Source organism: Nasonia vitripennis, chromosome 4 (assembly GCF_009193385.2).
Source record: "Nasonia vitripennis strain AsymCx chromosome 4, Nvit_psr_1.1, whole genome shotgun sequence".
In the NCBI taxonomy this organism is placed as follows: domain Eukaryota; kingdom Metazoa; phylum Arthropoda; class Insecta; order Hymenoptera; family Pteromalidae; genus Nasonia; species Nasonia vitripennis.
In genome coordinates, this window is record NC_045760.1 from 239,827 (window position 1) to 263,823 (window position 23,997).

The following is a 23,997-nucleotide window of genomic DNA, read 5'->3' on the forward strand; positions in this document are numbered from 1 at the left end:
CTTAATCGCTTGAGTAGTAAATAAATTTTGGTTTTAGATTAATAAGCAAATGGAATTCCAAGGTAAAGCAGTAGCTACAAAAGAAAAAATCATCTCACAATTTTTATTTTTTGATATCCCTATAAATATAATATGGGATTATGTAGGAACGCTGAAAAATCACAATTGTTCTCAGCGAGCTTACCCACGAAGAAGACAACGCAGTTGACTGCAGATGATAATATTACTTATCTGTATGGTTGGTATCGTTCAAACGTTCGAAATTTCAAACTTACCAACTGTCAGTCGACGTAAAGTGTCATAAGAGTAGATACCTATTACTACCTATATTAGTAGTGCACTGCAGTTCCAATTTCCAAGTTCCGATTCCCCGTCAGAGGTCTCCACAAGTCAACTTGTGATGCTTTCTAGCTGTAGGACTATAAGTGCACGCATACAGAGCCGTGAATTACGCGCGCTTCCATGGCGATAAGAATTTTGTTTACGCTACCGGCAACCGCGGCTCCTCCGCGACATTTCCAAAACAATCCGCCTAAGTACTTAGTCGCCGACGCCATACGCATGGATCCACAGCCGCCCGGGATTCCGAGCACAGGGAAACGAAAGGAAGATGACGAAAGGCCGCGGGCTGCGGCAGGAATCGAACAGGTGGACCAAGTCGGCATCGGTGACGTCCTCGGGATCACTGCCGACAGGTTGGAACGCATTCGCCGAGAGCTCGGGCTCGTCCGGCTTAGTTGGCAGGGACGCGTCAATCTCGAGGACATCGAGAAGGAGAACTCGGAGCTGCAGTGGCCAGAGAGCTATCGGACGGTCAGCGATATCGAGAAGACGCTGTTCTGGTACGCCGAGAACTTTCGCCGGCAGCACCGCGCGGTCTACCCTCATCGAAAGCCGCTACTGCTTACCTGTGCCAACGAGTGCGGCGTCCAGGTAAATTATCCCGTTATTTCGCCATCACAAATAAGTAAGTACTTCACTCGGATAGTTAGGTTAAGCCACTTCCACTTACGTTGAATATAGAGGACGCAAGACTCACGGGAGACAGGGAAGTAGAGGTTAAGGGCTCAAGATCAGAAATCTCAAAATGCAAATAATTGTTCGATATCGTATCTTTTTATTCTCGGTGTATTTTTCGATAAATACTTTCGACTTTCACAACGTACAAAGGCGCTCTTCATATACTTATATATAAAAGAATTGGAACATAAATAAAGTCACTATCTCGACGTAATTAAATTTGCTATATCAAGTTCATGCGAAGGTAACAATTATAGGAATGCCGTTCAAAAAAGGTTTACACTCTCATTTATAATTTTTCCTTTTTTCTTTTTATTATTCTTTAATGACCACAGGCTCACACATGTCATCAATAAATCGCCACTTTTCATCGTGTTTGTTATTTTATTTATTTATTCTTTAAACTCTTGCTTCGGTGGTTTGCTGGTTTGTTGAAGTATAGCTTAGCCAGATTTACGGATATGCGGATGCGCTAGTGAAACGTTCATCGTATTAGAGAATCGAGCACACATTAGTCAATTGTCCTTATCTACCTTTCGATTTGACTACGAGCCTAAATAATAAAAATAAACTTCGCTATACATTGACATTCGCACATATGCTACGTCCATCATCACTCGGAGGCGCAAATCTACAATACAAGGTCATCCGGTATTTTCACAGTCTTATTTACAAAAAAGAAGTTGAGGAAGTAGAAGATTGCGATGAGAATGGATAGAAGAACTCCAGGCAGAAAAGAAGAAACACTTTGGTATTTCGTCTCGCTCGTTCATTGAACATAATATTGTAACTTCTCCGCTCTTACCCGGCGTAATTTTTGTCTGTCGCTCTTACTACTTATATGCATCAGTGCAGTGCTCTCGGAAATTATTATTGCGCGCGCGCGTTCGCCAAGGCATCTCCCAGCGGATTCTTCGATCGAGATCAATGTCGCGCTACTTTTTCTTTGCACCTTCCCACATATTTTTTTTTACGCTCATCTTTACGCGGCGCTGGCTATTTTTCAAACCTTTCTTTTACATAATATTACTCTATTCAAATCTTACTTTTTTGTCGCCTCTTTTAGTACACAATATTTACATGCAAGTTACATAAATTTTCTCAAGATCTCAACAATTTACAAATCGCACAGATGCCTGCCTCTTAGTTAAGTAGCGAATGCCGGGAAATTTTCTTCATTATTTTTCTTTTTTTTTTTTTTTTCAACAAGTTACCACTAGTAATATACTTGCTGCTGATGTATTGGCTTATTTGCGGGGAGGTGCCTCGCGCTCGCAAACGATCTTTGCTATTTACAGATGTCAAAAATGAGAACGAGAAACACAATAATAATCATAGTTACAACTAATGATAAGCTAATAATGCTTAATAATAACTAATTAATAATTAACAATTACAATAAAAAAGTATGTACAAAAAATACGCATAACGAGTATCGATTACTTAAGCTGTCTTGTCCTTTCGCAGAAGTTTGTGTCGACGTCCATAAGGCGCACGCTGCTGCCCTACGCAGAGCTGAGCACGTGGCAGGGCTGCGCGAGCTTCGTCAGCGACCACTTTGCCTACGAGCCGCTCGTCGAGCCTCTTCTCATGGTAAGTCGTGCTCCTTTCACGCAGTACATGTCTCATTACAATTATCACTCCTGCGAGAGGTGGTCCAAGACTAGCCGCTATACATATTTATGGCAACGCAGCTAGATAAAAGATGATAATTTAACGCGAAATTTACAAGAGTGTCCGTTAAAGGAACGGATGAGAGAGAGAGAGAGAGAGAGAGTCAGAGAAAGAGCGCGTCTCCCTTTGGACGCCCCCTTTGACTCCATGCGCACACGTGCATCCGTTGTACCGTTGTCCGGCTTGATCGTCTCGCGCGCACGCGTGTGCTCAAGAAGAAAACCGGTCGCTCGGCGCACACGAGGGAGAACATCAATAGGAGGCGAGCGAAAATTCGGAATCGGCGCCTGTATGGGAATGTTTCTGTTTTTTTTTGTTTTCTTTTCTACAAGCTCTCGTTCGTTATAGAATTAAGAAAAGTTCGTCACACAATTGAGCTTTGAGATGTATATTATTTTTAATTATTTTTTTTTGTTTTTTTGTTTTGATGTTTTTTTAAGTAAATTTTTTAGCGAATGCCTTTCCGCGCGCTCGTCCGCTATTTGTTCAAAATCGTATCGAGATTTTCGTATTTCGTTGCTGCTCAGCTGATTAGAGTGTAAAAACGTGTCCATTAGTAGAAGAAGCATTGAGCGCGCAAAGAGGCCTCTTAACGCGTTTCCGACGTCCGCTATTTAATGAGAATACAGTAGAGAAAGAAAACACGTGTACAGTAATGTCGTTCGCAGCGCATCGCCAACGAGAACAGCGAGGAAGAAAATTAGATGAAAAAAAGGAAAATTACGCAAGTCGAGGGGGTAAAAAAGTGCACGCAGACTAAATCGTCGAACAGCCTTCGTCAAGGTCGGCCGTATATTTCTCCCGCCACACGAGTGCGCGCGCGCGCGCGCGCTCTGTCTCTTTCATGCTCTCCGATGTACCTTTTCTCTTCCCGCTCAAAACGTCTGCGCGCATCTTTTTACTCTATGCCCCTCTGTACTTTTTCACTTTTTCGTTTGTGTGTCTGTTTTCGGTGCACCCGTACAGTTGGCAATAACGATAAATCGCTACGGCGATGACTTAAGACTTAACGAACCGCTTAATCATTAAGGGCTATTTACGGATTTGGTATAATCGCGTGTATGTACGACGCGCCCAGGGAAATAGTGTTTGGCCGGAAAGCGAGTATCGTTTTTTCTTCGCGAAGTAAATTAGCGGCGAAGAAAGAACGGGACGAGGGCGAGGAGAGATGCCGAGTGCGACCTACTTCTCGATCGCGCATGCTCCGTCTCGCTTCTTCCCCCGCCGTCACTTTTTCCCTCTCGCACGCTGCCCTTTTCCTTCCGCTCGCATATTCTCTGAAGGAGGTACAACGCGCGGGTCTTATTTGAGCTATTATACGCGGACGCGCGCACACATACACACGTGGCGAGTTTAAAAGTAGGGGGCGCGCGCGGAAAATTCAAAAACACGGCGCGGGAAGCAGTTTCTACTAGTGGTATATGCCGCCGGTACTCGCGCTAGAACAGTACTACACAAGGAACGGAAGAATCTGACTGAGCCGTTGCTCGCGTTTGAAAAATCTAGTCTATCGAGTGAGCGTCGACTGCTCTAACCTCTTTGTTCGTCGAAACTTCGATCACAGCACCGATCGGGGGGTCGCACGCGTACGCTTGTGCTCGCGCTCGCGCTCGGTTTACCAAAACAGCTGACTGGTGTTCCCTCTCGTCTACTTCCTGCTCTGCTTCACTCCGGTCGGCCTATTCCTGCAGGTCTTGAGGTTGTCGAGCAGGTACTTGAACTGCAAAATCTGCATCCGCGTGACCGATGGTTCGCTGCACTGGTCCAGCCATTTGAAGAAGATGTCGGCGTGCTCGATCGCCTTCTCGGTCGGGATGGGGGGGACCACCTCGTCGTTCTGGCCGGCGTCGTCCTCCCCGCTGAGGTTGAGACTTCGGCGCACTTTGTCGTCGTTGTTGTTGAGCACGTTGTCGAGCACGGCCTTGGCCTTGCTGGGCGACTTTCTCGAAGCCAGCGTCGTCTGCTGCGTCGTCTGCTGCTGCTGCGGCTGCTGCTGCTGCTGCTGCTGCTGCGCTTGGGCGAGTGGCGTTGGCGAGACCATGGAGTTGAGGCTGCTCTGCTTGTACCACTGCCAGAACCAGGAGCCTTCGGCCGAGGCGTTCAAGGCGGCGGCCTGGTGCCCGATGAGCTGCTGCTGCTGGGTGAGCCAGAGCCAGAAGGCTTCGTCGGGCTTGTTGCGCGCGTAGCCGTTGTCCTTGCTCTTGGAGCCGGGCCTCGAGGTCAGGTTCATGCCCATGGCCGAGCCGCTGTGCTGGTCGTTGGTTTTGCGCGGCGAGGCCGGGACCGGCGTCAAGGGGGCCTCGGCTGCTGGCGGCAGGCTCTTTCTGGACTTGCTGACCGAGTCGAACTGGCTCGTCGGGGCGATGGCCGATATGTGCGTCGAGGAGCTGGAGTGCCGCTTGTTGCCGCTGCCGACGCTGCTCTTGCTGTACTGCAGGCCGTTCTCGACGAGGCCGACGGCCTGGGTGCTGGCGGGCCCGAGGTGGGCCGCGGAGCCGAGTCCCGCGGCCGACAGGTTCAGGAGGTTCTGGGTGAGGCTGGGCGCGCTCTGGGCGCCGGTGAGCAGGCCCAGCTGCTGCATCAGGAGCGAGCTGTTCTCCGGGCGCATGCCGCCGGCTATGAGACTGTTGATGAGGCTGCTGAGGTAGTCGAGCTGCTTGGGCTGTTTGGCCTCGTTGCTCTCGCTGTTGTCGTTGAGCGAGCAGCCGGCCGCCCCCAGGTCGAGCTTGAACTTCTTGCTGGCGGGCCCGCCGGCGGCGGCCATGCCCTCGTCCTCGCTCGAGAGGTTTGAGATGAGGGCGTTCGCGCCGTTGGAGGAGGCTGGCGAGAGGGCCTCCGCCGAGTCGGGGGTGGAGGAGTTTCTGGCCATGCCGCGGATCTTGTGCTCGGACTTGCACCAGCCGCGCAGCGTCGACTCGGGCACGCCGATGTCGCGGGCGACCGAGGCCTTGCTCTCGCCCTCGTGGACCCTCTGGATGGCGTCCATCTTCTCGGCGGCGGAGAGGGCGCGGAGGGGCCGCTTGCCCGGCCTGGCAGACTCGCCTCGCATGCTGGTGAGCAGCTGTTCCTGAGCTTCTTCGCGCAGTCGCGCCTCCAGAGACGCCACGCCGCTTATGCCCACGGCGCCGCTCCCGAGTGCCAGCTCCGTCACCGCTAGCGCCGTTTTGGACCGATTTCTCAGTGATCTCAGCACCGCGGACTGCTCGGGCTGCGCGAGCGACTTGTTGACAGTTCGGCTGCGGCCTTATCGACGGCACTCACACACGCGCGCACACAAACACTGCTATAGCTATAATATTATCGTCTCTTGGCACACGACAACACAGTCCGGCCGATCGGCTCTCGGGGCTGCTGGAACTGTCGAAACTGTTAGAACTGTTAGAACTGTTAGAACTGTATGAACAGCCGCGCGACACTGTCTGTTCTGGCTAGCCGCTTCGAACACTCACAGCCGCCAAGTCGGTGGACACTTGTACAGTAGAAGAGTCTGGTCTGAGGTCCGAGGAGCAAGCGTGTTGCTTCACCGGCTGCCGGGAACTTTCTGACAGTCCTCGAGCGCGCCACTGGCTCCTGCGGCGGCTGCGAGCTCCGCTGCGGCGCTCGAGCTGGAGTGGGGGTACTCGAGCGGCCCCCCCCTCGCTCTCCCGACTCTGTAGGTGCTGCCACCGCGCTGACGCTCTGGGCGACTCTTGCGGCTGGAATGGCACATGCGCGCGTGCGAGAGAGACAACCAGCGGGGCGAGAGCGAGCGAGAGAGAGAGAGAGAGAGCTCTGCGAGAGTAATAAAGAACTTTTTTATGAATGAAACAACTCGTCGTGTAGCCCCACTCCCGACGGTTTGCGCGTGTGTATCTCTCTCTCTCTCTCCCTGCTGATGCTTTTCCTTCCCTCGCTCGGCCGGTGCTTGCACTCTCCGGTAGACAGAGCGAGAGGGAGAGAGAGAGAGAGAGAGAGAGTTATGATATATATAGGTATATATAAGAGCAGTCGTGTACTACGAGCCAATCGGCGCCGCGCGCGGGAAAACAATATTATTGGCCACGAGGTCTCTCCTCTACTCTTTCTCGGTTTTTATTCCACTCGCACGCCCTTGATCTTGACCGCCTCGGTGCGTTCGCAATCGCCGCTCAGCTGGCTATCTCCGAATTATAAGCGAAAAATTGACGAAGACTGGCATCGCGTGCCGGGCCTGACCTCACGGGCGCATGCAGCAGGCTCCCTCGAAAACGCTCCGGCACTGCACGCGTGTGTCGTTCCTATGTGCGCAGAAAGCAATCCCGCCGGCGCTTTTGTCTCCTGCTCGTGCGTTTTTTCATTTTGGCAGCAGCGCCGAGCTCGCGGCTCGAATTAGAGAGAGGACGTGCGTGCCAGCGGCGAAAGAGAGAGAGAGAGAGAGAGAGAGAGAGAGAGAGAGAGAGAGAGAGAAGAGATAGCAAAAAGAGACGCACGGAGATCGGCTCGGAGGAAAGTACGCCGGGCCGGCGGGGGGAGAGAGAAAGGTGTAGGTATACCTACGAAATACGCAGCCCGCAGCGGGCTGACTCATCCCCTCTCTCTCCCCCCCCCCGGCTCGCTGTATGGCATTTCGGCCGCCGATGACGGCAATGTTTTCCAGAGCCGCTCTCGCTTGTTTGTTGTTGTGTTGTTGTTGTTTCCGCGTCGCGAAGAGTCGCGTTAGCTGCAACTTGCAAGAGGCGATGAGTATGCTTGAACGCCAACGGCGGAAGAAGCGAAGGTAGATTTGGATGGATTTGGCGATGGCCGCGCGCAATCATAACAAAGGAGAGAACAGCTGACGCGAGCAGGACTTTCCCTCTCCTTTCCCGTCTTTATCTCGCGTCTGCGCGTTTCGCTTTTATATGTCTACGTTATACGAGTATACCGACGCGGCGGCCTCTCGCACTTTTAGAACTCGCGCTCCGCGTTGCCTATACACTCGCATAGTCGCATGCTGCTGACGCGCTGCAGCTCTACAATAGCGTGACGAAGGCGGCTGCAAAATTAGTTCACGTGGGTTTTGTCCTGCACCGCCGTTACGTCGGCCGCTCGAACAGTTGGACGTTTTCTTTTTGCGCGCTCGGATGCGGACAAGTTTGATTCTCTCCTATAGTCGCGCGAGCCGAACGAAAATAGCCGCGCGCTCGTCCGGCGATAATCGCGTAAGCGACAGACCCGCGCCTCTCTTTCTCTCTCTCTCTCTCTCTCTCTCTCTCTCTCTCTCTCTTATCTCGACTCTCGAGCGCGTCTCTGTGCAGCGCATTTCGGAGCAGAGCAATAAATCTAAGCAGTAAATCATCGAAAAGAGAGAGAAATTCGAGGAATTATTTCGCAAAGCGCGTGCAGCATCTTCGAAAAGTAATCTGCTGCCGGCGTACGAGCACACGAATGTTCGGCGGGGCGGAGCAGACCGCGGGGGGGAAACCTGATGCATAAGTATACCTGCGGCTACACGCGCTGGGATCCTAATCTCTAAATACCTAGACAGAAGGAGAGCAACGCTACGGCCCTTGGGTTTTGGCGGGAAGAACTGTTGTTGACAATAAACGTCAATCCCGAGCTGAGAGCTAGCCCTGGCAATTAAAGCCAGTCCGACGCCCAAAATTCCATGCGGGCGGCCGTCTCCGCAAGTTATTGGCGATTGGCAATGTGGGTCGGAGTAGGTGTCGAGACTGACGCTTTATCGAGAAAACTCGTGCGCACGTTTATGGGGACCGCCGTTCTCGCCTTCTCGGTTTCTCATGCGGCAGCGCCGGGAGGGGGAGCTTGTTATTCTTGGTAATAGCGGGCTACGGTTTCAACGGACTACCTGCGCACTCGCACGTGTACACAATATACCTGTGTGTATTCCTCGCCCCGAGGTTCATCCGCTACTGTTCTTAAGTAACCTTCGTCCATCTGACCAGGAGAAATGATTTATCCGATGCCGATAATCGGGCTCGATAAAAATGCGCGTTATCTCGAGTGCGCGAGTACCGCGGAACGGTAGAAAATTCGCTCATCATCAATTGCAGAAAGCAATGAAATCGCCGGACGCCATACTCCGCATAATGAGCCGCGTGTGCGGTGAAGACGCCTTTGCGATGCCCGGGAGAAAAAAAGCGAGAACCGCGCGCGCTTAAAAACAGCGGGGCAGTCAGTCGAAAGAGAAAATGATTGCCGCGCGCGTAATTGACGCAGGAAGCCTAATCGAGCGTCGTCGAAAAAGTCGCGCGAGCTCGAGCTGTTGCGTCACCAGCCGACTATACAGTCGTCTCTGTCCATCCGCCAGCGCGCCGGTTCTTCTGATGCCTTTTTTCCGCTTTGAATTTTTGCTCGCCCGTGCCGCGCGCGCGCTCGCGCAAGGCCACACACCTATACTTTTTTCCGCGCGATGCCGGCGAGCCCCCCCCCCCCCAATTCGCTGCCGAGGCTCTAATTTTCCCCTCGATTTCTCAGCCGCTCTTTCTCATCAACTTTCCAAGCAGCGTTCCAAGCAGACGACGCGCATATATGTATAGAGCCTATAGAGCGTCGGCGCCGCCTCGCACATTTCTCCGCCGCTGCGCGTGTGTATATATATATATATATATATATATATATATATATACGCGCGTATGAGGTTGTTGGTTCGCGCCGTTCGCGGCCCCCTCGCTCGTCGCGACAGCTCCGCGCGCAGCGAGATCGAGGTCTTTTCTTTCGCGCTCGCGCGTGTGCGACGTTGCCGCGAGGCCAAATAACTTGCCCCCTCGCTCCGCGCCTTCGTCGGTGCGAGAGAGAGAGAGAGAGAGAGAGAGAGAGAGAGAGAGAGCCGCGACGGTCTCCCTTATCTGCTGCCGACCGCGCGCGCGCGCGCGCGTGGAAAACAAAGCTAAGGAGCGAGAGAGCAGGGGGAGTGAGCGCGCGTGCGCGATCCTATTATTAATTTGTGCGTGTATAGGGAGGGAGAGTTGCTCTCATCTCGCGTTAAAGTTAAGTCATACAGTTCGGCGGCTATTTCGGCCCGGTCGCGGGCCAAAAACACGCTCGCGGGAAGTCGTCGGAGAATTAATGTTCACCTGCCTCCTCGCGGGCCTCGTCTCTGCGGCTTTCGCGGGAAGGACGTAATCGCAGCTGCCGCTTTATCGCGCGAGAGTTTCGCAAGCGCTTCGGATTCAAGCGACGCGAATATAACGGCTCGCGCTCGCGTAACGTATGGCGCCACACGGTTTCTCGGGGCCGTCCGCGGACTTTTTATCGGCAGCAGCAGCAGCGAGCCGCGGATCCGGACGCGAGATATCGCTTTTTATCGGCCTTCGCGCGCCCGAGGCCCCGCATTTTTCTCTCTTTTGCCAGCGCTTTGAGAGCCAGCGCGCGAGCGGATTTTTCCTATTCGGAGCCCTCGATTTTTCTACTCGCGCGGCTGCCGCTATCTCTCGTCCGTGTGCGTGTGTCTGGACCTACGCGCGAGGGAAATTCTCTCTCTCTCTCGCTGCGCGGCGGCCCGGCTGCGGGAGATTCGGTTGGAATTTTTATCCGGCCGAATATTCTTTCTCCGCTTTTATTTTCGCGATGCCCCTGCCCGCGACAAAGGCTCGAGAGAAAATCTACTAGTCCGAGTCTCCGAGGCGCGCGTTGCATATCGATCGGCGACGTCGACTAGTTTTCCGGCCGACTGCGCATTGTCTCGCGGCTGCAATAAATCAGGACATTAACCCCGGGTCCCGCTTTCCCTCTCTCTCTCTCGCCGCCGGCCTGGTGTAGCCGCGCGTATACCTACGGCTTCGGAAACTTGGCGTCGTGCGCGCGGCGACATTGAACCCGACCGCGGGCAATCGGATTTTCAAGCGCGCGGGACGTATACACGAGTGCGAGAGCTTCGGCGGAAAGTGGAAAGCAAAAACTTGTTGCGAGCCCCGCTTGCCGCCTGCGACCCACTTTTATCTCTGCGCAGCGGCAGCCTTTCTTTGTTTATCTCTCGTTTGCGACGCACAGTGTCGCGAGAAACGATCAGCGGCGACGGTGTCTCTCGCGAGCCCGTCAGTCTGCGTCATCGCGGCGAATCGGCTATTTTAAAGGCGCGCGTGTATAAATCCCGTGGCGACGCATAAATCGCGAGCACGTGCGCCGCGAGCGTTACGTGGACACTTGTGTGTGCGTCTGCGTGTGCGCATGCATAGGTCGGCTACATAAGTCTTCGCGCGCGCTCGACAAACTGACGCCGAGCGACTACATTGTAACGCAGCGAGCTCTTTGAAAAACAATCGAACCGGCTTAGGCGCGATTTCGGTCCGTCCTCGTAGTGTCCTCGTAGTTTTTAGAGGCGAGAGCCAGCCGGCGACTTGTACGGGCTACGGCGGAAGAGCAGCGGGGCAACTATCAAAAATGTCCGCGGCGCGGCAGCGCGCTTGATTAAAAGCAAACAGGAACGCACGCGTCCGGATCGAGCAATTGGAAATAAAAACACGACGAGCTGGCTGGCGCGTACATAATTAACGCTCGCTGTATTTTCATTTACGCGCGAGAGAGAGAGAGAGAGAGAGAGAGAGAGAGAGAGAGAGAGAGAGAGACATATGTACACGAAAAAAATGGTTAGTTGTGTTTTCTTCATCGTTCTGGAAACAAGCTTGACTACTTTTTTAGTAATCAGAACTACATTATTTCTTGAACCAACAATTATCTTGGTTGTACTGCCAAATTGATTATCATTGTCGATTTATTTTGTTTGCATTACAAAGCAATATATTGATTAAGTTAACCAAAACCAAATTTTTCTTAACAAAGTCCACTTGGTTAATGATAGCAACAAAATAGTCGGTGCGTATTTTCCCAAGCAATTTGCTTATCCCAACCAAGTACTTGATTATCACAACTAACCATTTTTTCCCGCGTAGGTCGAGCGTGAAATTCCTCATCTTGGAGCGTCGTCTCAATTTCGAGGCACTGGGGAGCATATCCAGCCAGCGCGTGCGTGTATTTTCTCCGGCGGCTCCGGGAGTTTTCCTAATGTCCGAGAGAGAGAGAGAGAGGGCGGCGGAGAAGCGGCGAGATTGAGGATCGATATTCAGCAGCCTCGCCGGCGCGCGCACGTACGGCGTTCGCGCGAGAGATAAGCTAGGCGTGAGCGCGTGCCGAGCGAAGGCTTGTTTTGCAGCAATTTCTTTATTACGCTCATTTCAGCGACTTTACTGCCCCACGAGCGGGCGCGCGCGACGGAAACATGACGGAGATGAAAAGCTCGTAAATAACAGGGCCGAGAGCGCGCTGCAGCGGCACTGCGGCCGCCTCGTGATCGAGAGAGCGCTTCGGAGCGGCCGTTTTCGCACACTTTTAGCCGTCCCGGCGGCGAGATCAATTTTCGCAAATGCCGACGTAATTCATTAGCGCGGATGCCGCCCCGGCAAATTGCCGCCTAATTAGATTGCCCAGTCCAGGCCTGATCAAGCTGGAAAATTAAAGGCGACGTCGATATTTTAATCCCGATATAGGCTAGCTGACGTCGCGGCTGACGTCACGGCCTACCTCTCGTCGGCGAGGCGCGACGGCTCTTCCGTCTTTGCTCCCTTTTGGACTGCGATTAAATTCGCTCCGCTCGCGCGCTTGAACTTGGAATCGACCCCCCGCGACAATCAGAACGCTGGGCGCAGTTGCAATATACGCGCCGGTTCGGATTTCGAGGCGAGAGGGAGAGAGGCAGCGGCGCGTTAGCTGCTCCGACGCGACGTCCTCCGGCTCCCGGCTCCCGGCTTCCGTTTTATCCGCGCGCTCGGACGAGCGGGGGCAGAGCGCTATACCTATAGCGTCGGCCAGCCCAGCAGCCCGAGATAGCGGAGCCCGGCTTTATGCACACAGACTCTCGCCCGCGCACGGCAGCCTCCTGCATACCCTATAGCTATACGGCCCGGCTGGCTGCGTCGTCGCTCGAGTACGCGCGCCGGCTCGTACAGCTATATATCCGCGCGCGCTGGGATGCAGCTGCCTCTCTCCTCTCGCTTGCGAACGCGGACCTGCATTACACAGGAGCGGAGGCGGCGTCGGCGGCGGCGGCGGCCAAAGGGAGACGCGAACGCGCGCGGGATATTGGACGAGGGAAACGCGAGAGCTGCGCCGGCCGTATACCTATACGGAGCCGTGCACTCGCTGCAGCGCCGGGGCTAAATTGAAAAGCAATTTTTAATTCGGCGGATATTAATTTGGACTCTGCTCTCGCGTTTCCGCTTTCTTCGAATTCCGACACTTTCTGAGCGAGAAGCGATAAATCACGCGGAGCCGGGATCGAGGAAAATCGGAGACGCCTGTAACGCCTTCGGGGCCTCATGGGCCGCCGGCTTATAGCGCTGCCAAGAATTAGTCGCCGAGGCTCGACGCGCTTTATGGCCTGTGTACGTGTAGACCTACGGGAGCAGCTGCGAGCCATGCGAGGGTTCGCGCGACGTTCGCAGCGCTGCCAGAGGTTGAAGGCCGTTTCGCGGGGCGCTAATTTCATCGAAAACTAGTCCGCGATTTCCCATCAGAGTCTCGCAGCTCCCCCATCTCGTCCAGCTTCTTGTTGCCGCGCCCGATTCTGCCCCTCGCCTCGCTCTCTCCTCGCTCTCGCCAGCTCGGCACGCATCTGTTCGCACGCCACGCGACTCGCGATAGGGTCGTGCGCCCGCGTATGGCATCTGCACGTGCGTCGTTGCGCCGAAGAGCCGCGAGGAGACGCGAGGAGAGTAGCTGCTGCGATCGAAAACCGAATCGTCGCAAAGTCGAGAAAAAGCTGGCCCCTAAAATCAAAGGAGATCTCTTTCTCGCCTGCGGCCAAGGCCGTCGACGGAAAATGACGCGGAGCCAAATCCCGAGAGAGCGGAGTAGCGGAGAGCCGGCGATAAGTCAGGAGGGCATTTGCATAACGCGCGCGCGCGCACAAAGGCCGAGGAGCGAAATAAATAAAAAGCCCCACATGCGCGTTCGCGACGAATCGAGGGAAAAAAGCTCTCCTGCCATATGCGCGACGATCGAGACGACGGCAACTCGATCGGAGAAGCCAGAAGGCCATCGAGGGGGGAGAGGCGCCGACGATAATCAGCATCGATCGGTAATCTCGCGCTCGCGAGGGGACAATTTCCGCCTCCGGCGCGCATTCCTCCGCCAGGCGCGAGCTGCCCCGACCCTCGCGCTCGTCCCCTTGTTTTGCAGGGAAAAATGGAGGAAAAATGTCTGCGAGGGACGGGAACTCGCTGCGCCTCGTGTTTCAGCCCCGCTAATGCGAAGGGAGAGCGCGGCGCGTCCTCTCGCGATTTGCCTGCTCGTCTCCGCGGGCGGCCGCCGCCTCCCCTTCTCGGCTCGCGCTCCTGCGAGCGTCGTCCGAGGGAAAGTCTCGTATATGCGAGGGTGAGAGACGGCTCGGCTAAGTCGATTTCCAAAGAATCGAAGGACCCCCGGCGACGGCCGCCCACTTTCTGACTGAGTGGATTGCGCGCCGACGGCGGGATGGGGTTTTTCGCTCGACTGGGCTCTCTCTCTCTCTCTCGCTATATATATCGCTATATATATCGCTATATATATCGCACTCTTCATTTTCCTCGTCAATTCAAGGTCTGCGCGCGCGCGAATAAACGAGCGATCGAGCCCGCGATGAATAATGCGACACGCCGCTCGCATACCTTCTTTCGGCCCCTTACGATCGAGAACGGCTCGTTTAAATGCACTTTTTGAGAGGTGTCGCGCGGCGACCTCGGAAAGAACAGCAGCCGGGAATCGATTGGAAAAACTTTCTACCTAACCTTCAGCATATCTCCGGCGGCGGGCTAAAAGGGAGTCGCGTCGCGGCGGTGGCGGCGTATACATTTCCTCGGCCGAGAAGCTAAAAGGAACGCTGGCGGCGTCTAATGGTGTCCTGGCCGCCGCTGCGAAGGATAAAGCGAGAGCACGAGGCAGTCTCGCACGTAGCGGCAAAAGGGAGAGGCGACCTCGCGCGCGATGGGATTTTCCTTGCGCCGCAGGCGGTCCCCCCGCCAATTCGGGGGGAAATGGGGGAAGGTACGCCAGGCGTTTTTACCCTGTTCCGGGCGTTTCGCGTACATAGCTAAGTACGCACCTTATACCTGCCTGCCGTAAATTTGGCCGGCGTACCTGACGCGACTTTATGGTCCGGCTTTATGACGTCGGTCGGCATGCGGGATTAGACGTCATTATCGGGGGCTGCAAAAATGAAAAAAACCCGGCCGCTCCTGAATGATTTTTCACCTCATTATTCGTCATTTCCCGCTGGAGCATTTTTCATTATTCACCGCGTCGGTTTCGCGGAAGGCAATTACACGAGCGAATTATTAAGCCAGCGCCGTTGCAAGAGTCGCTGTTTGTTCAATTTTATATTTTTCTCCCGCAGCGTGTTCCCCGATGTGCAGCGCGCGCACGCATTGGAGAGCGAGAGAGAGAGAGCCTTTGTTCGAATGTTAATTAAATGGTTAATGCCGGGGCGAGAGGCAGAGAGCGTCGCTGCTCGCCTTTTCGCGAGATATTTTCGCTGGCGTTCGTGCTCCCATCATCGAATCATCAATTAGTTAGAGTGCGCGCCCCGCGTCGGCCCGATCGCCAATGGAAAATTCGAGTAACGAAGTTTCTTTGATTTTGAAAATATTTTCCCCGCCCTCTCGTTGATTGATCAAAGACCAACGCGGAAAATGCCAGAGGCAGACGGAGGTATTTAGGTATTAACTGCGCAGTAGTAGAACACGCTGCGGCCGAGATCCTCTTCTCCGCCTATTTTCTCCCCCCCCCCCCCGGCGGGGCTGTATATCAGCGGCTCGGCGCTGCCTAAGCCGCGCGTCACGTACCGCGCACGCATAGAGCGTAAGCACATAGTAGAGCGCAAGCCAGCGGTATGGGCAATTCGGGGAGAGGGCCTCTCTAGTCTCGCCGAGGCGGCCCGACCTTGGCGACTCTTCGCGAAGAAGCGCAGAGCCAAAGTCAAAAGAGCGGAGGGAGAGGGGGAGAGATATACAGTTGCTAATCTGCGGCCCCGCGCAGGCGAGGGTACGCAGACATAGGCAGGTATACCGGGGCCCGGACTGAGACAGAGAGAGACGCGAATTAGCCGCCCAAAAGCTGCCCGCCCACGCTGGAGTGACGGACGGAGCCCCTTACCGTCTCTGTTTATTGCTTCACTTAGGCGTTGTTATACCGTACAAGTATATGGGGGGCCCCAATAAACGCGCGCGCGCGCGCGCCCGATTTATAATACTCTGCATACGCAGCTGTTTGTTAATCCTGCGAATTGTGGTAATTCTGACGGATTGTAGAACTTTCCGCTTTTCCGAGAATAGGTGCCGCTGTCGCGCCGTGGCTCATCTTCTCTAATTGCCCTGCTCCCCCACGGTGGGAGGAGTGGAGCCCGAGTCCCTCTCCCCCCTTATCTCCATCCGTCTCCCGCGCTTCGATTCTTATGGCCGTCATATATGCATATACCCAATGTCGCCTGCGATGCAGACGTTAAAATACGATTATTGTCTTGGCGATAATAGTAGCTGCAGAGCATCTTCCGTGGACGCGGAAAAGAGTATGATCCCCAAAGACGCGTAGGTAGGTTGCAGAGCCTTCATTACAGTCCGCGGCGCGGGCGCTCTATTCCATATTCCGCCGGAAAGAGAAAGCGACCAGCCAGGCTGCCTGCGCCGCCTCCGCTCGTAAATCACGGGCAGATAAACGTCGGCGGGGCTGCTGCCGTGCGCCGCGCGCGGATATCTACGCAGTAGAGAAGCACGAGGGAAAGAAAGAAAGAAAGAGACAAAGTACAGTAACCCAGTGACACGAGAGAATGCCAGAGTTTGCGATCAATATCATTAATTTATCCGAATATCATTAATTCGAAGCCCCAATAAGCCGCTGTACTGAGCGAGAGAACTAATTTCGGGGATATGTGGCGTTTCTCTCTCTTCGTTCGCATCTTTTTTCCTCTGATTCTACCTGACAAGGGGTTTTGCCTCTCAGGGGGAGCGCATGACAAAGGCGTTTCGTTTCAACTGCTTGGCTATTTGTCTGCCACTTTATGCGCCGTCGACGACGCGCGTGAATCATCGACTGTTTGTCTCGAACGACTCCGCCGCCGATGCCAATCGAATAAACAGCAAATCGAATGACTGACGTCGTTTACTCGACCGGGTTGCTGTTTTTTTCGCACTAGTGCGAGCGCAATTACTTATGCTATCGAGATAATGTTGCTCGCTCGTCAGAGCCACATTAAATATAATGAAATATCATCAATTAGCAGCTGCGTTCGGTTTTCAACAATCCAGTTTTATTCGGTTTTATCCATTTCCGACAAAACACCCACTCGCCCCCTCGTAGAAAATACGCCATAAGATACGGCCGGTGAATAACAACTGGCCATATTTTTCTTAGCATAATGTGTCAACAGCAAAATAGGCCCACATTATGTTGAGTACTTGACTCCACCAATGGCTTTATAACCTAAAATCCATAAACTTAATAATCAAATTTCTTTTAACGCAGTAAATTCTAAAATCATTTACGTTTAGATAAAGGATTTTACAATAAATTTCGAAAATACAAGGCAATGTGTTAAGAGCAGTAACCTAAGCTTGAATATTCATACATATAAATAATCACACTCAAAACTCACTAACATCTGAATATTAGAATCAACATCAGGTGAAATTTGTGTGTTCAAGATTATCAACAATTAAGTGTAGTGTAAAAGTGATGATCTCGAGAGATATTCTCCCAACTCAGTGTTCGAGTCAGTCGCTATCATTATATAGCCTTATATGCAGTGTATTCATGCAAGATGTTTAATTTGTGACGTAGATTTTAATTGAGAGCAAAAAGAAAAATTGAAAAAAGTAATCGTACAATTGAAATTCATCGTACTTAGAGGGCTGAAATTTCGCATGGTGATTTGTTTCAAGCTGTTAAAACAATATATCCACTTGTCTTTATCTCAAGTGCTGTAGTTTAAATTTTCATATAAACACCTATGTGTAAATTTTTGTGTGGCTCAGATAGCGAAGACAGAGAAGCAAAATAGTTACGCTAGCCTGTTCCTGCGTAATAAAATAAGCATCTACAATAAAAATTAAACATCTTGCACGAATACACTGCATATAAGGCACTGTAATGGCGAATACTGCCTGCGACTGACTTGAACACTGAGTTGGGAGAATATCTATCAAGATCATAAAATCTTGAACACACAAATTTTACTTAATGTTTCTAATATCTAAACCCACATAAAAAGTGTACATTTGAGTGTGGCCATGTTTGTACATATGCATAAAAATGCGCAAGGTTAGGTTGGCATGTATAAAACGTTCGCCATAATTTTATGGCATATTATGCCCGCTTACCGTCGCCTATTAACAGGGACACGTGGCCACTATATGCCGCATAATCTGGCTACTGGGCATAAAATTTGGCATATCGTGGCCATATTAGCCTCAATTTCCTATACGAGGGTCCTAGGCTTTCATATAGCATTGCAGAGCTCGTTGATCGCTTTCGCCCGAAATAACGAGCTCCTCGCGCTGTATGATGGTTAAAAAGTTTCTATAAAAGTATCGGGCAGTTTGCCGGCGGGTGATTCTTTTTCAGCAGTTCGCAGTAGCGGAACGGGGAGAGTAGCTCGTGCACATAAAACGCATGCAGTCATCCGCGCGCGAATCCAACAAGTGTTTTCAATCAAAACAGACTCGGCGGGCTCCCGCTAAGCGCCGACGTGATATATCGCAGACACGTTCAGGAGAAGCTCGAACGGCGTAAAACTTTGCCGAGCTTTCTCGGATAGAAGACTTTTCCGAAAGAGGCAAACACGGATGAGCGGAATTAAGAGCTCGCCGGCCGGCGGAATACGTTTGCGTAATGAAGCCCAAATTCGGCGGATCTCCCGAGCAAACAGGAAAAGCCACTTGGCTCGTCCCGGCGCGTCCGTCAAGCAGCGCCGACGACTTATCTCCGCCGTAATTAACGTATTTCATTATACCGCTCGCTCGGACCCTGCGTAACTCATCGCCTCATCGTCTCGTCGCCGCGAGGGGAAGTGCGTCCCCCGCCGGCGGAGAATAAAGAAGGGCTGCCTCGGCTTTCGGCGCAATACTCGCGTACGCGCGAAGCGGAGGACAAGTAAGTTCAACTGGCTGAACTCGCTGCGAAGAAAGGCGCACGAGCTATTCTGCATTATAGACCGTGCGGAGCGTGCGAGCGCTCGTGTGTCGTCCCTCGCGGGGCTTCCTGCCTCATTCCGGAAGCGGGAGAGAGGGCGATGGATCGTGTGTAGTGCAGGCACTGATGCGGCCGAGCCAAGATTTCCGGTCCGGCCGCGGCGGCGTCACACGCGATCCCCGGGAAAGTTGGCTCTGGCCGGCTTTGACCAAGATCGGCTCCTCGTTTTTTATCGAGCCAACTGGCGCCTCTCTCTCGCTCTCTCGCTCGCTCTCGCACTTTGTTTTTCCGCCGAGGGGGAGCGGGTCCGCGCGATCGATCGCGACGGCCGGACTGCGTGCTGCCTATGGACTTGGCCGAAGTCGGATCATCCCGATTGCGGATGCAGCGGCCCTTAATTGAAGTCTAATTAAATTTCTCGAAAAGCCGAAGAAATGATCGGAGAGCCGGCGGAGGCAGGATCGGGGATCGCGACTCTTTGTCCGAGAGAGGGTCTGCGGCTCCTAATTGACGGCTCTCGCGAATTTTTTCCCTCTCCTCGCTCCTCGCTCCGCGGACCAGGTGCAGTCCGTCTTCTCGGCGTACAGGTATAGCTCGCTCTAGTCGCGTATGCAAAAGAGAGCAAGAGAGCCGGGCGGACGGGAGGAGAGGAGCGAGGAGCGCGGAGCGAACGAGATGCCTACAGCCGCATTAACGCGCGCCGGCATTCGCGAGAGAGCGAGAGAGAAGGAGTGCGCCGCAGCCGGCTCGCGCCTTGGAAACTGCCAAGTCGCCCAGGCTCGCGAGGGGCGCGCTTCCTCGTCCTCTTTTTTCGCAGCCGGCAGCCGGCTTCGCGAGCGCGCGGCTCTCTCTCTCTCTCCTTCTTTTAGCCTTCTTTCAGCCTTCTTTTAGCCTTCTTTTAGTCCCTCGCCGCGCTCCTTTTTTTCTGCCGCCGCGTTCATTTTGCCCTCGCGCTGGCACGTACGAGCATCTGTGGCACACTGGGCTCTCCGCTGCCAAGAGTCAGGGTTTTTCGGCGGCGCGGAAAGCGCGGCCCGATCGTTAGCGCGGACGGGAGGGCGGGGCGTTTAATTGTTCCGGCGTTTTTCCTCCGCGGCAGTCGATAATTCGCGAGAGGGAGCGCGCAGCCGGGCTAATGACGCTGAAATCCTCTCTAACGATCCCTCTCGGGGATGCGTGCGCTTCTCTGCATTTTTTCGAGTGGCATTAGCCGAGCCGCAGGGAAAATTCTCTCGCTTTAAAGAGTTGTACACGATCCACCAAGTTTTTTCGAAAAGCCGCTCTATTTTGCATCAGCCCGGGTAATTATTTGAAAAGCGCGGGTTTTCGCCGAGCGTTCCGTCTATACCCACTGCTGCTGGCCAAATATTAACCTTCCCTGATGAGCCCTTCCAGGTGAGCCCTTGTGTGCACTGCGCTACTGCGCAAAGCTTTGCACGCCCTGCAAAATTATTCGCGCGGGGGCGAAACGCGCTCCTCGCAATGTCTAGATAGATCCTGCGGAGCTCTCAGCCGTCGTGAATTCATCGGCCCCGTCCCAGGCGAGGCAGCTGCTCAATAACCCGGCCCCGGCCGAAAAAAATGAGCAGCACAAGAAAAGCGCGAGTCGCGCCGGAATTCGCGTTCCCCGCCGGCTCGCTCGCGGAATCGTGAATCCGTGACTTGACGAGGTCGCTCGCTCGTAAATTCGCGAGCCGCGTCCGGCGAATTTCGAGGAGCCCGCCTCGGCCGACGGGAGAAAAACGAGGATGGCTCGCTCTCCGCAGGCCCCCGCTTCGGCGCGCGTACAGATATACTCTCGTGCAGGAGCGAGTCGATCCGAGTTCGGGGGGGAGAGAGAGAGAGAGAGAGAGAGAGAGAGAGCAAGAGGCGAGCCGGCTGCCTGCGCGGCGGGAGATAATTTCCGGGACGCGTTACTCGGAATTCGTCTGGCAATTATCTAAGCGATGATTTCGGCTCGCCGGGTGCCGCGGGGATCCAGCGGCTATCGCAGGCGGTTTGTCGAGCGACTGGAAAGTCGCAACTAGAACAAGGGGAACAGGTGGTCTCACGCACGCATCGCTCCGCGGAGATTAATTTCGCTGAGGCGCGGCGAACGGAAACCCGGCCAATCTCGAAGCTTTTCCTCTGCCGCGGCTCCTCGCCCGATTTCAGCCCGGATGAAGCTTAGCTGCCGACGAGCTGCTCTTTGCCCGCGGGCCGATTTTCCCGCTGATCGTGCATTTTATATACCTTACACCGAGGCCGGCCGGCGCGGATGCGCTGTTGTTGATTTGATTGGGAATTTTGCGGGCAACGGCCTATGGGTTTTTAATTGAAGCCTGTTTGTTCTGCTGGCATCGAAAATTCAGGCGCTCCATGTGAAAAAAAGAAAAAACGCCGAGGCGAATATCGAGTTGATGAATTTTAACGAGCTGTTTATGCGCGGCTGTTTGGCGAGACTGGCTCGACGCTGGCGTTGCATAACGAGGCTGCTTTTTCAGCGCGTATTGTAAATTGTAAATATTAGAGGCGAACGAGGCGCATCGGAAAGTTCGCCGCGGACACAAGGGGTTGCGCGGAGCTGCAGGGCTGAGGCGAATTTCTCTCCTCGCGACTGGAGCTCGCGGAGAAAAAACAACGCGGCAAGACGCTCGCGAGGGGAGAAGAAGAAGCGGCAGCGAGGGCCGCGAGGGAGTAAACGTCGAGGGGTCGTTAATTTCTCGATCGCCTCTCTCTCTCTCTCTCTCTCCCTGCCTCCTTCCCGTTTCTTCCCTCGGATGCGTGTATGCGCGCGGGGCAAAAGAAGGAAGAGGCGCGTCGTCGCGTGCGCCGAGAGCGCTGCGCAGTAGCGCCCTTTGTGCTCGGTAATGCCGAGAGAAGACAAAGCGAGAGAGAGAGAGCCGCCGATTTCGCGGCCGCGTTTTGTTTTTCGGGGATCTCTCGCCGGCGGGCCCCATTGTGCCGGATGACGGGGGAAGAGCTCGACGCTGCTAGATTGTAGACGATGATTTGCGGATCGAGAAAGCTGCGAGCCTTGGACTGAGATCGGCGTCTGGTATTTCGCCAGCGAAAACTGCTGCAGGCCGAAGTAATTAGTGGGATCTCGAGAACAAAAGCGCGACTGATCGTCGCAGCATCGCGCCTCCGTGCCGATCCGCGAACTCGGAAAGCAATGCGCGGCGCGAGACACGTGCGGAAAACTCGACCGGCCGCCCCTCTCGCGCGCGCAAATCCTCGGCGGTAAAAGTTCCGGAGAAAGAGACGGCGCGCGGAAGAAAAAGACGCAAACTAACGAACGGACGCGGAATTTGCAGCAGTCTCTGGCGCTCTCCTCGACGGCGGCAGCGGCGGCGGCGGCGGGATCGGATCGATCGTGCGGACGCGGCGAGCGAGCGAGAGAGAGAGAGAGAGAGAGAGAGAGAGAGAGAGAGAGAGAGCGAGAGAGAGAGAGAGAAGTTCGCCGAGGGGCCCTCGCTCCACTACGCCGTCCCTTGCGCCTCGCCGCGCTTCCACCTCGTTCGCCTCTCTGTCTCTCTCGCTCGCTCTCTCGGCCGCGTTTCTCGCGCACCGCTGCGCGCCTTTAAATTTCACGCGGAACGCTCGGCTCGCCTCGCTGCTGCCGCTGCAGAGCAGCCCGTTTAAACGAGAGAGAGAGAGAGAGAGAGAGAGAGAGAGGGAGAGAAGGGTCGAGACTCGCCTGCCTGCTGCCGCTGATGCTGCTCGTCGGAGAGCAGGCGACCGGGGACGGAGGGGGCAGAGGGGGGCAGAAAACGCGAACGCCGCCGCTGGCACACGCTCGCCAAAGCCAGCTAACTCGCAGAAGCGCGAGAGCGCGTGCATATAGCTGTGGCGGAGGCGATGCCGAGGGACTCGTCGCGAGAGGAATTTTTCATCCCCGAAATTGCCCGGCGTCTGGATGCTTCATCTGTATCGGCGGTGCCGATTGCCGCCGAGGGAGCGCGTAATCGATCCTCTCTGACGGAGCCTCGCGGCCGCGCGAGCTTTCGCGCAATCGGCCCGACGCATCTACGCCGCGGAGATGTGCGCCGATAAGCTGGCCGAGCGCGGGACCACACCGAAATCCGCCTACGTTCCTCCGAAAACGCGAGGGATCGGCTCGCCGGCGGGCAGCGCTCATAACGCGCGCGGAGCTCGGCGGAGCGGCTTGATCGATTAAAGGCCCGGCGCGAGCGAGCCGCGGGCTTTTTCGGCCCTGGACGGCTCTCTACGCAATTTGCGCGCCGGCCTTAGTAGCGGCAATCGTGCAAATCTCCCGTTCCCGCTTGCTCGGCCATCGCGATGGAGCGTACGCAGCCTGCTTTCCAGCCGCGAGGCCGGAATGTAGGTTAACCACCCTCGGCTTTTCCTCCTCGTAAATTTCCGAACTCGCCGCCGTCGCGCGCACGGGCTCCTTTAATTTGGCGAGAGCCGCGAGCGTGCAGCACCTGGAGGCTCGGGGAAGAAAAAACCCCCCCTCGGGCCGTCTCCCCCTCTCGCGTGCGCGCTTCCTCGAAGTCATAAATAATCCGGGGATCAGCTAGCGCGCGCGCAAGAAAAGCCAGCGTACGCCGCGGGCCGTAACGGGGGAAAACTGGACGTGCGAGAACCGGCGGCGAGGGAGGAGAAACGCAGAGAGAGAGATACGTCCGCGAGCCGAAAGTTCTGGCGCAGCGGCAGCCTCTACTGTTTCCCCGAAAATAGCCGCGGCTGACCTCGAAAGGGACGCCGTCGCCGTCCGCGTTTTTCTCTCTCTCTCTCTCTCTCTCCCTTGGGTGCGCGGTCGATCGTTGGCGGGCTCCTTTATTTTCGTTCCTCGCGACGATCTCGCCGCCGTAGGGCTCGAAATTTCTTCATTTCCGCTCGTGTCCGACTAGGCGCGCTGTACGCTGCGAGCACACCCGCGCACAGCGCGCGGAGGCTAACGAGGCTCCGGCGGGTTAATATTAGCCGTCGCCGTGTCCTCTCGCGCGAGCACAAAGAGCGGCAAGCTGGGGGGGGGGGAGAGCAGGGAGAGCAGGTAAATAAATACTCGATATAGCGGCGCACCGTCGCCGAGCGCTTACGCCCGACTTGGCCGAGATTATCCGCGCGCAGCGGCAGAGTTTCTCTCTACCTGCTCGGCCGTATCTTTCGCGAGCGCGCGGCACTCCCTCGGGGCTGCTTTTGTCCGACGATGAGCGCGGATATTTCGCGCGAGACGAGAGAGGA

General features: G+C 54.7%; 2 protein-coding genes across 2 annotated transcripts; one reads left to right on the forward strand and one right to left on the reverse strand.

The window, feature by feature from the left end:
- The first annotated feature begins 122 nt into the window (after window positions 1-122).
- On the forward strand, window positions 123-2,223 carry LOC116417141. The gene has a single exon (XM_032599907.1). The coding sequence runs from the start codon at window positions 463-465 to the stop codon at window positions 1,015-1,017; it is 555 nt and encodes a 184-aa protein (XP_032455798.1). The 5' UTR covers window positions 123-462; the 3' UTR covers window positions 1,018-2,223.
- Window positions 2,144-6,258, reverse strand: LOC116417139 (protein distal antenna). Its single transcript, XM_031928605.2, has one exon. The coding sequence runs from the start codon at window positions 5,741-5,743 to the stop codon at window positions 4,343-4,345; it is 1,401 nt and encodes a 466-aa protein (XP_031784465.1). The 5' UTR covers window positions 5,744-6,258; the 3' UTR covers window positions 2,144-4,342.
- Window positions 6,259-23,997: the final 17,739 nt, after the last annotated feature.

Coding starts and splice junctions, on each gene's coding strand:
- LOC116417141 (XM_032599907.1), top strand. CDS start 463: ATGGCGATAAGAATTTTGTTTACGCTACCGGCAACCGCGGCTCCTCCG.
- LOC116417139 (XM_031928605.2), bottom strand. CDS start 5,743: ATGCGAGGCGAGTCTGCCAGGCCGGGCAAGCGGCCCCTCCGCGCCCTC.